The following is a 12,139-nucleotide window of genomic DNA, read 5'->3' on the forward strand; positions in this document are numbered from 1 at the left end:
CAGCACAAAGGCTAGGTGTCATTTAATGCCATCAGGGACTTAAGTGAGGTGTAAATATTGCTTAGACCAGTGATTTTCAACTGAGGTGCTGAGTGATTTTTTTGAATGGTGCTGTGAGGTGTGAATTGATGAGTGCAGGCTCAGAGTCATCCATGCCTGGCCACCACCCTGTCCCCACTGCCCAGCCCCTCCGCAAGGAGGTAGGCACTGTAAAATATTAGCTTTTGAAATGGGGTGCTGCTCAGTTCCCAGATGCTATGAACGCCTCAAGTCTCACAAGGTAGAGAACCACGGGCCCAGAGCTTGCACTTGCCTTCTGCAGAGAGGGGACCCAATTCAGCCCACTTATCATGACTGCAGCTCTCCTATGAAACCAAGCCCCGGCTCTCCTGGCAAACGCTGATCTCATCAGCCCCCGTTTGCATCTTTGGCTCGGCAGGCTGGTGATTTCTCACCTACAAACTGGGTTGATTTTGAAGGTACTGCTTTGATGAGTCAGTTGATTTCCTTTGCCACTGGCTGCGGGGGCCTTCCTTCATCCCAAAGGAGCCAGACCCCAAGATCCCTAGTCAGATTTTACTGAGGGCACTGTTTTCAAGCGCACCTAATTGACTTAAGAGTCTGAGTCATTACTTGGGTAAATCCTCAACAGAGGCAGCAGGCTAGCCTTTGGATTGAGGGGAAATCAATTTCAGGAACTGGCCCTTTGAGCCAAAACACTGACACACTCCTTTAGGTCAAACAAAGCTGTAGCCACCGCACTTAGATCTGGTGTGGGCTGGCAGAAACAGAGAGCCTCCAACAAACAATGAAGGAAGACAAGCGTGATGCTGAACTGAAGAATCACCAGCAAGCAGACAGACACAGATCAGAGACATTTTGGGATTAGGAAGAGAAATGCTAATCCTTTTAATAAGCTTTATTTAATTTCCAAGGCTGCTAGAGAGGACGGTACTAGAAGCTCACATGCATGCACATACACACATATGCACATGCATGCATGTACACAAACACAGGGATATCTCCAGAAGGGGAACTGAAGGAGAGGAAGCAATCAGAGTTCAGCATCTGAGTCAGCTTTGCTCTGATGAGCCACTGAACACTGCTAGCATAACTGCCACCGATAAGGGACGACAGTACATTGAGGCAGCTGTAAAGGTTGGGTCTCATTCTAAAACAGGGGTGTTCAGCCCCCAGCCCTATGGGCCAGATCCAGTCCCCAGTGCCTTGTCATCTGGTCTACAGAGGGTCCCCCAGATCCATGGTCCTGCAAGCTTGGTCACAGAATCACACAGAAGTCAAGCTGGAAGGGACCCCCAAAGCTCATCTAGTCAACCCCCAGCCTGAGACAGGATCAGCCCCATCCAAACCACCCTATATCAATCCATAATCTAACCTCTTAGTAAAACGACTGTGAACCCTGACACAACACAAGACAGGACACCCTAACCTGTGAGGGGTAAAGCAGGGGAAGCACAGCAGCCAATGACCTTCTTTTCTAAAGGCTGTTAATATACACTCAAGAGATCCCAGGTAGAAGGCCATGCCCCCAGCTACAGAGGAAGGCGAAAATGCCCACAGTCCAATGTGACTGTGGGATTGTACTGGCAGGGCAACACAGGGCCTGATCCCAGCCAGGTGGGTGTGGGATCCTGGACCACAGGGAACAGGCATGGGCTGTGCGGGGCCCAATCTGGCCATGCGCCATTCATCTGACCTAAGTCATCTGACTTGAGCGCCACCGTCCTAACACTACCGCTGACGTCAGTCAGGAGTTGCGCTATTGTAACTGACTGCATTAAGCCTGACACAGGATCAGAATCAAATCTGATGCAGCTGAATAGTCTTCTTGGTTACAAAGGTCACTGCCACCTGCTAGCAACTTGACGCTCGACAGGCTGGATGGCAGAGAGCTGAAGTGTGTTCTGCTAGTTCTCAGCCAGCTGTATTCTCCAGCGTCCTCCCCCTCCAAGCCACAACAAGTGTAGATCAAAAACTAAAAAACTAAGGTCCAAAATTGACTTCCATTCTGCTGCCCCCAGCAGGGGCTCTGTTGGGGTCTGCAGCAAGTCTTCAACATGTCCCATGCAGGCCCACCCTAGGACCCACTCAGGATGTCAGTGGGCATCTGCATCTTCTGGACATGCTGCAGATAAGGGTCTAAGACAAAGTTAGCAATTTTCCAGGACAGTCCCAACTTTCAGGGCTGCATCACGCATCACCAAGGAGTCCTTAACATGGGACTTCTGTTCCAAATTTGAAAGACTGGCCCTGAATTGACTGAACACTTTCCTAAGGCCAGGCAGTGTCCTGGTATAGCTGCCAAGAGGAGGCAGTACAATTCACCACCTGGACAACTTTGTGCTGCCTCTCAGCAGAGCTAACCAGCCTGCTCACAGCACTGACAGGGAGCAATAGGAACTGGGACCAGCAGTAGCATTGACTGCTTCTGGTTTGGGAGATCCATGAAGCTGTGACCTGGATTTTGCTCCCTAATCAAGTCCAAGTCATGATGGAGCCTTGACATATAGTTGCACTTCGTGCATTTGAAGGCTGCAGTGTGAGCATGCAAGGTCATTTTTCATTAAGTAAGTGCACCCTTCAACTGACACACTGCACACATGAGCAGTTAGCAGCATATGCGGTTTTAAACCTATGATAGTAAGTGATCTAAATTAGAACAACTGGGATTCCATCACCTCCCTGCTACATGCCAACTTGGCTTGTTTGATCAACCCAAGATTTAAAATTCCAGTCAAGTTTGAAGAAGTGCCGTATTTCAAAGCCTTGGAATGGTATTCACTCCTATATACTCATTTAGGGGCACACAGTTACATGCTTGTATACATGGGTGCATGTGTCCTGTAACAAACACTGATCAAGTTTGACATGTTTCTGAGGGCAAAAAAATAGAGGTACCCAATCCCATACCAAGTATCAGTAGCAGATGGGTACCTAACAACATTTGCAAATATTTGCTCAAGCCGGCAAGCACTCAGTTGGCCAGCACACGAGCAGGTGCTAGCTTGCTTATACAAACCAGTATCTCTATTATGAATGGGCCTTGTCTTAATGTGAAAAATAAGGAAGTTAATGACAACATAAAGCAATGGGGTATTACAGAGTTGCACTTAAACGCTGGAAAATTGGAAAAGGCAAAATTACGCATGTGTACAGACAGCCTTAGCCCTACGATTGTGTGTGGACATTACACAGCTGTGAATCACCCCAGACACCAGCACATACTTCTGGCTGTTGAAACATGCAAAAACAGGGGCCAGCTACCTTTCACTAAGAGCAGACCAAATGAACACAGCTCGGTGCTATGGCAGATCTGGCCCGTGGGCTGCAGGGTGGTGACTCCTAATCTAAGAGATGCTATTGTAATCCTAAGACTATTGCAAGGTATAAGTGCTGGGAAAGAGACTTCAGGTAAAAGGCAGCAGTGTCACAGCAGGGCACTGGGCTGGGACTCTGGAGACCAGTGCTCTATGCTCAGCTGCGTCTTGAAAAGCCCTTTCACCACCCTGTGCTCCACCTCCTCTCCTGTGCTCTGCCTGCGTTGCCCACAGAGCCTGTAAACTGCGGAGTGAGGATGCACACAGGGACCCCACTCCCTGGATCTACTGGTAGAACCAAGTCAATAATGCAATTGCTTCTCCAACCTTAGCTGCCAGGCTTTAACTCCAGAGGTTGCTTTGGAACCGTTAGCACCAATCCTGTACTGGGCCCCACACAAGTAGCATCTCCTGGACCTTCGTATTGCGCTGATGCTGGGTCAGTTTGTTTTGCATGTAAATCAGTTAATCCACGTTAAGGAAGCCCAGAGCAGGGCAGCTGAGACATGGTGACAGCTCCCGGAGCCATCCCAATGTCATTGCTCCCATCCCAACATCTGACATTGCTCCCAACAGAACCTAAAAACTTGAGGGTGAAAGAGCCAGAATACCAAACCCCTCCACCAGCACCTACCCCCGATGCGATACAGAAATGCAGGCCATCACTGAGGAAAACTCAGCCATCATTTATTGATGCCTGCTGCTTTCTGGCCCTATTTTCCACGTGCATAATTTATAGGGAAAGTAGTTTCACAGCAAGCAAGCAAGCAAGCAAGCAGCTGGCTGAAAGAAGCCAAGAGCAAACCATCGTTAGCTCTCGCTACAGCCCATGTGTGCATGGGTCCAGGGGAGAGGGAAGAGAGAGGAGGGTGCACATTAGGTTTATTGGGACAGATTAAATGATCTGGGCCAAGAGGAAATCAAAGAAGTGCACATTTAGCCTCTTAATGGGAAGTTTCCTAGGCACTTAGGAAGCCCCTCGAAGGACAAACTCTACAGTAAATGATGCTGCCTCTGCAGCCCTGGAGACTGGGGTTCCAAGCTTGGTGTAGCACTAGGTCCAGTTCCAGGAAGCTCGGCAGAAAGAGTCTCAACAAGCGATTGCATGTGTATCTCAGAGACACAACAGTCCTTGTTTTCTAGTCAGTGAACATCTGACTCCCCCCCTTGCCCATCAGTCAGCACCTTCTCTGCATGAGTCGTGGGGGCCATCTTCTCAGCCCAGCTGGAGCATAGGAGATGCCGCATACCAGGAGGCAAACACATCACATGTGTGCATATTGCTTGATACAACGGACATGGACAAATGTGCACATGCCAGTGTAATTGGGATCTCTTGCTTACACCAATGAAAATTACAGCGGGATCAGGAGCAGATAGACGTACAGCTACTTTGGAGTAGCTCATGCCACTGTCTGCACTCAGTGGCAGGAGACCAGGCAACAGACAGTGTGCCTTTGGCAATGGCTACTCCAGGCTAAAAATAAAATAAAATAAAATAATACAGCCTAAATTTTGGAAAGGGAAGGAGATGCATATGACAGACATATTCCACTCACAGCTGCAGGAATACCTTGACTTTCACTGTTGCTATCAGAGCAACACTTAGATGGGTTACAAATACTTGGGGGCGAAAATATTGGCTAATGGAACGAGGAAAAAAAGGATGTAAAGGAAAAATAAAACAGGATTTTCTGGGCTCTTTGGTTCTGACTTCACAGCAAAGACCTATACACAAATCCTCACCTAAAGCATCCAGTGTCTCTCCCAATCGGGCACAAACAGCTAATCAGAGAGCAAAAGTTCCTGGATCAATGTGTGGCTTGATGCTTCCCTCCCCTACCTAAGCTATGATCCATATTTCACCAGCAAACCTCTGCGAGGGCCCAGCTACAAGCCTCTCTGCTCCTCCAGGCAACCATCAGAGTGGAAAGCTTTATAAATTTTACATGGCCCTGACGGAGTTGCTGTCAGTCATAGCAAACGAGATTAAAAAGACAGGAGGTAACTTGGCAATTTTGTCTCATCGATACAAAAACAGGGGAAGAAGGCAACAGGCTGCGCCGCCCTGATGCTCGCTCGCCTTCTAAGTGCAAAGAGGTGGGGTGGGAGGTAAGAAACCCATTAGGTGCAGCCTGCCCAGGCTCCTTGCCTCTGCTTGACAAGGGCTCCGAGAAGGCATCTTTAACGAGTGCAGCAGCGTAAAATCTTTCAGCAGGATCAGAGCTCCCTTGCATGCCACTATCGCATGTCAGTGCCAACACCTGACTGCAGCCACACCGGCTCCTGCCTCCATTGCCCCGAGCTCAGAGGCTTCATGGCCTCATTTCCTGCATGCACCCACGCACATCCAGGCCGAGCTAGGAGCCAGAAGGATACACAGACGGCGGGCACCCGAGGGGCAGAGAGCGGGCAGAGCAGGCTGCTTTCCTCCCTTCCCCACTTTGGGAAAGAGCTGGCTTTGAACCCTGATGCCAAGGATCCAACCTTACATGACCTGGGTGCTGCTGGAAAAAGAAGAGGGGGGAGAAATCCTTGGGTCTCTCTTCAGCAACAAGCTGCCTATTATTGGCTAATTAGAATGCTTTAAGAGCCACCAGCCTTTAGAGAATTCAAACCCTGTCAAGGATGGTTAAATTATTGAGGGAGAGCCAGGGTCTAATGAGATCGAAAACTTCTGAGTCCCAAGGAGCCCATTACAGCAGGCAAAAGGGAACAGAAAGGTAAGGGCTGCTTTAAAAAGCCAATGAAAGCCAAACAGGGTGGAGCCAAAGCCCCCATAATTTAAAAGGCGAGTCTCCCAAGCAACACCTCCCTCTAAAATACATGCACAAGAGAAGCCATAGATGCTCACAGCACAGCCGCCTGATGCTAGGCCCCACTTGCATCAAGAACCCAGCAGGTGAACTGTTCTAAGGGATGGAGCTCAGCCTCAGCCTGTCCCAGGAAACAATTTAATTAGGGGTCCGCTTGCTGTGCAGAACACTCCTAGATAAAGAGCTCCACCTTCCAGTAGATGAGTGCAAAGCCAAGGAGCTGGCGAGCAACCAGAAGCTCTTTTCAGCTGCTGTACATTACTGAATGCCACAAGTCTAACCTGCTAATGGTAACTGGGATAATCAACTCCCTGGCACAAACAAAGCTCCCAATGTGGCCACTCTGTCCTGCTGATCAGGAAGAATTTGCCTGTGATCTGGGATGGGGTGGGGAGCAACAACACCCCAGCCAGGTCTATAGAAAACACTGCATTTTTAAAACAGGAGTCAACTGATATCCCAGCACAATGCAGCAAGCAGCTTTGATGGGCAGGTTGGAAAGGCACGGCAAGCCAATTTAGCAAGTTCCCTGTGCTCATATCATCCACACATGCAGCTGCAGCATCTTAGATTTCATCCCCTCGTCTCCTTTCAGCTCCAACTCTACTGGACCGCATTCCTTGCAAGATGCACACGCTGCTCATTACGCTCCAGCTCCAAAAAACGCATTGTTTTAGCCCAGGCCCTAAGACCAATAACCCTTTGTATTTCAGGAGACCTCCATGGATTAGCTGAGTCTGGGGAGCAGAGAAAGGGACGACTGTTTTTATACAATCTGATGTATTCATTAAAAAAAATGGTTTTGGTTTCAATGAAAAACTGGAGTTTTGAGGAAAGAGCAAGTTAATAATTCATTACCTAGCCTTGGAGCACTTAGCACACCGCTGGGGCTGCACACATAATAATTACGGGACTCTAATCAGCTCTGCCATTTTCACATTAAAGTGAAACTAATTAAAAAAGACAGTGAAACTAAGCAGGCTCCTGCCCAACCTTATCGTTCCCCCCACCCTCCTCCTTCCAACAGTACAAATGGGGATAAGTCGATACATTTTGTTTGGATTTGGCTTTATCATCCAAAGGAACAAGAGAGGCTCTGCTTAGGGAGACCTGCAGTACAGGGCATCCACGCTCATGATAAACAAAAACCCCTGTTCCCTTTGAGACTGACTGTTCCCATCCCTACCAGTACAGTTCTCCAGTTCAGGTAGCAGCAGAAAGCCACCTGCATTAGCTGCTTTATGACTGGGCTGCTTCCTCCTCTGAAGCAAAAAACTCAGGTGATTGATAGTTGAAATGGCAAAGCTTGGAGATAATGCACCACCTGCCCTGTGTGGGCAGGCAAAAAGCAGGAGAGTATACGTGCAATTCTGCACCCCCAACATCTTTCTTTCTCCCCCTGCAGGAAACCAAGGAGAACCCACTAGTCCACTTTATAAGGGCACAGTGGATGCAGGTGATAAAGGAGACCTCACCTCTGCCTCCAGGTCAGTCTCTCACCATGGAAAGTGGCACAGAGCTGTCAGATAGCCCACAGTGTGATAGCTTAATTAATATAGGGCTATAAACCAGACAGCATCAACACACACAAGGACAGGGGGTCAGAGGAGAGAGCAGAGACCCAGAGCTGCAGTGACCTGATCAAGGTCACCCAGAAAGTGAGCAGAAAAGCCAGGAACAGAAACAGAAGCAAGTTCTCCCAACCCCTCTCTTACCACCCCTGCTTCTAGTGAACTCAGATCTCTCTACTGCTCAGGGCACTTCCCACAGCTGTGAAGGGACCACTGCAATGGCCTGAATTGTGTAAAATCTCTCCCCCCTGGCAATGCCTCCCTCTAGCCCAGCCTGCCAGGGAACGTGTGGCTCTTGAAGACAGGCACCAAGCAATAATAAGAAGGCTGCCATCTCCCTCGGTAGATCCTAGGAAGGCAGGGCTGGAAAGCAGGGACCTCAGGAGGTCAGCTAGACCAGCACCCTGCTCAAGGCAGGATCCTTGGTTTCCAAATCATCCCATACAATGGCTCATCTGACCTATCCAATCCAGTGCTTAGTTGCCCTCATTGTTAGACACCTGTGTCTCCTTCCAGGGAGAGAAGCTGGGGTCCCTAAGGCACTAACGGAGAGGCGAACAAGTATATTCAGCTTTCAGAATGGCCTATCATCCAACTGCCATGCCCCGGTGGGGCTCTGTCAGCAGAGTTATCAGCACAGCAGCTGCTCAGGGGACTTACGGGCTTCGTAGTTGCTCTGGAGGATGGCAGGATGCTGAATTAAGTGCCAACCACAGATCCATCCAGACCACAGCTCTAAAATGTCTCTCTCTGGGGATGCAAAAAAAGCAGGAGCCACTACGCTGGCCCATGGAGCACAGGGCTGGGCCTTCCCTGGCCCTGAGGTACAAACTCAGTGACTTGCATCCTCTGCCCAGCACAGAGGTAATCGGACATCACCATGAGAAGCAGAGAAAAAGTAGCTCCCCCTCCTTCCCGCCTTTTTCAAGTAATAACCCATTTCAGTGGCTTGCTGGAAGCATGCCGACATGGCCATATTTTATGAACATGGCTGCATGCGCCTGGCGCCTTGCATGCATGAGCAAGGCCCCTGAATCAGCAAAACTGTGACACTGGCTGAAGCAGCATCTCAGGCTTTTCAGTGCGGAAATCTCTGTGGCTGGACTGAATCAGACACTGGCACAAGGAGAGAAATGGCACCAGGTTGACTCCAGGCGACTGGCTGATTCCCACAGAGCCTGGCTCCCCAGGATGGAGAGAGCGAGCCAGGGGAATGAGAAATCCCCAGCACCACCGACTCAGGGAATTTCTGCAGACAGCACCTGCATTCTGACTTCATCCACATCCCCCATCCTATGATCATACTGCTCGCCTGCTGCCAGGGACGGTCGTTTGTAAATGCACCCCCTTCTAGATCCCCAACTCTTTCATTATTTTACCCTTAAGACACACCAGACATTGAAATCACAGCAATCGGCACCAGCAGTCTCAAGCATCTGGCCCCCAATCCAGTCTTTCAGCTCAGCTCCTCAGCAAAATAAGCAGCAGAACCCACAACAGATTAAAAGCAAAGCACCTGTACCCTTACCTGCTCACCAGGTCCCATTTCTCTGGGAAGCAGGTGGTTGTATTCACTCCCAGAACAACTTCTAGTAAACAACTGGCTTTGTAAATGACTACATCAGTCCCAGGAGAAGTCCCACCGTGCTAGGCCCGAGACATGCCGACAAATCACTTGGGGAAAGCCAGACAGTGCCATGACCTGTCTCACCCCACGGTGCTATTCCTGGCCAGGGACCAGGCAGGGCTTGCTCCCAGCAGGTGAGTTTTTGTTGCTCTGATTTCTCCACCCATAATCAACAGCCTAAAACAGGGGCAAGCAATTATTTTGGGTGGAGGGCCGCATACTGAGTTTTGGCAAGTCATCAAGGGCCGCATGACAGGCAGCCAGGGGCAGATGAATATTAATTTTCTAAATTTTGTAGGAGCCCCATGGGCCAGATAGAATGGGCTGGTGGGTCTCATCTGGCCCGCGGGCCATATTTTACCCACCCCTGGCCTAAAGTGTTTAGCAGCTCAAATGAACTTTGAGATGTTCAGCTGAGCTTTGCTCTCTGGTCTCGAGCAATTCAACCAAAGACAAAAGTGAGGGTGGTGGACTCCTTGTAGGGGCTGACTGGAGACACACCAGCTATGTTGCGATAGCCAATGTAATTGGCACCAGCCATTGAGAACATAGTCAGAGTAATTATGATAATGCTGTGCCCTTCCACCCTGCCTTCCAGCTGTGACCTGCAGAGCACTTAGGTCTCTCCCATCCTGGGGAAGAGTATTGGTAGAAACAAATCTAAAGGCAGGGAAATGAAGGCTGAGGGAGGGTGACTTGTGTGGTATGGGATAGGTAAGAACAGACCCCCAAACTCAACTCCTCATCCTTTACTGCAGCCACAAGGGACCATTCTCCCACATGCACGTGCGACCGATGCTGTGGAATTCAGCCTAATACACTGATTTCACAAATGTTATAGATGTTGTGGGCTCATGAATGGCTGTGTTCCTAGCTAAATGGAGAAGACAAGGAACACTTCTTGCAGGAACTAAAAAGCATGCAAGATAACAAAGGCAAATAGCCCACTCTTCAAACAATGCAGGTAACAAATCCTTAGAGGTGTCATCTCTAAGGAGGAAGACCATAGACTGGCCAGTCCTGGTTTGAGAGACCTAAGATGACAGACCCCCCCCCAAGGTTTTCTGGCAGTTCCTTCTGCAAAGCTCAGATGCAGGGCAGTCAGTCTCCCCCGGCGCACACAAGAAGAATACAACAAAAAAAAATGACAACATTTAAAGTGGCTCCTGGTACAATGGGAAAAGAATCAGCTCCCAGCAAACCCTTGACAAGCTAACATCAGAGTCCCTTACAGCACTCATCATTCCCCTTGATGTAAAAAGCCAGACTCTGACTCGTCTATCAGCCAGAGATGAAAATGGGTTGAAATTATGGTTCGCCCGAATCCACCTCATATCCCAATTGGAGAGAAAGAAGTATTACATACCGACAATCAGGCAGATGTTTTGGCAGACCGATTCCAGCTGTGCTGTCTGCTAAAGAGCCAAGTGCATATTTTTAGTGCATGGATCCAGTTTATGTTGGCAATAATTCTTTCTAAAGAGGTCTTTACAAGTAATTAGCAAGTCATTTGTTACACTATTACTGACCCAAGCTTTTACCTTATCCTATTAACTACTAAACATAGTTATCCATTAATAATATTCAGTACCTCTGGGGTGGTTTTGCAATAGAGCCCATATGCAGAGCAGAGCCAGACATCCAATGTATAGAACAGCGTTTGAAACCTCCCTTGCAGCTTCCAGCAAAGAATCAAAAGAGCATTTTACCAATAGCACCCGGCGTGCCACATTCTTCGAGCACCCATTCCACAGCTGGGGAAACTGAGACACAAGGATGTGCCAAGGTCACCCAGCAGGGCCAGTCACGTCTCTGTCGTGCTGATGCAACCAGGCCAGGTAACTTACTCTGCCTGACCCACAGGCAGAAAACCCGGTTCCCCACTCCTCAGCTGCTGGACAGAGCCTGCCAGGATTGCTAATAAGAAGAAACCCCTCTGGAGCCGTGAGGAGGGCTTGCCTCAGACGGCTCCCAAAGCTAGAGCTGAAAACAACAGTTGCAAAAATATTTGTGCGCAGCCCTGGTGAGGGTCTCTAGGAGCGCAGACCTGACGCACTGAGTTCTGTGGGCACAGGGGGATTAACACCCCCTTACGGGGGGGAATCCAAAAAAAATAATCAGCGGAGCGTGGCTTGCTAAGCCTCCAGTCAGGTCATGCCCTGCACCTGGTACCTGCAGCTCAAGCGATTATCACAAAAAGAATTGTTTTAAACCTCTGAAACAGGCCTGCACCTGCTGAATTTGTCCTCAAGCGCCCAGCTCTCAAAGACCCTCCGCTGTAAGAGCTGGGCCCCATTCTTTCCCACGCCGGCACCCGAGGCACACGGCTGGTGGGAGCCCCCCACAGCAGCTCGGGATTATGGAGCATGAGCGTGGGGAGCGTGCATTTTATACAGGGGGGGTGAATGGCAGATACGGCAGGCACCCGAGACACTAGATCTAGAGGCGTGTGCACCTGTCACACTCACACACTCGCTCCAGAGCAGTGTGCGCCTATCACACTCACTCACACACACGCTCGCAGGCTGTGGAGCTGCTGTGCAGACCCGCCCAGGTGAGTCGGCAACTCGGCAGCGCGGTCCCAGCCCGGGCGCCCCAGGGCGGAGGCGGGCGGAGGTCGCTCCCTCCTCGCCCCGGGCAGACCCCCCCCACGGCGCGCGGCTCTTACCGGATTTGGGGGGGTATCTGTAGACGGAATTAGCCGGCACGTCCAGCTCCTCCACCCCGGCCTGCTGCCGGCTGGCCAGTGCGCCCATGGCTGCCCGGCGCGGGGCAGGGGCAGGGGCA

At 50.1% G+C, this 12,139-nt stretch overlaps 1 protein-coding gene across 4 annotated transcripts in view; it reads right to left on the reverse strand.

Moving 5' to 3' along the window:
- RNF157 (ring finger protein 157) overlaps positions 1 to 12,133 on the reverse strand; it is a 77,456-nt gene extending 65,323 nt beyond the window's left edge. For all 4 annotated transcript variants that reach the window (XM_019542639.1, XM_019542637.1, XM_019542640.1 and 1 more), the window contains exon 1: positions 12,021 to 12,133. In XM_019542639.1, the coding sequence (XP_019398184.1) occupies positions 12,021 to 12,108 (88 nt within the window). In that variant the 5' untranslated portion in view covers positions 12,109 to 12,133. The remainder of the gene's footprint in view (positions 1 to 12,020) is intronic.
- Between the last annotated feature and the right edge of the window lie 6 nt (positions 12,134 to 12,139).

Source organism: Crocodylus porosus, unplaced genomic scaffold (assembly GCF_001723895.1).
Source record: "Crocodylus porosus isolate Cpor-Errol unplaced genomic scaffold, CroPor_comp1, whole genome shotgun sequence".
NCBI lineage: Eukaryota > Metazoa > Chordata > Crocodylia > Crocodylidae > Crocodylus > Crocodylus porosus.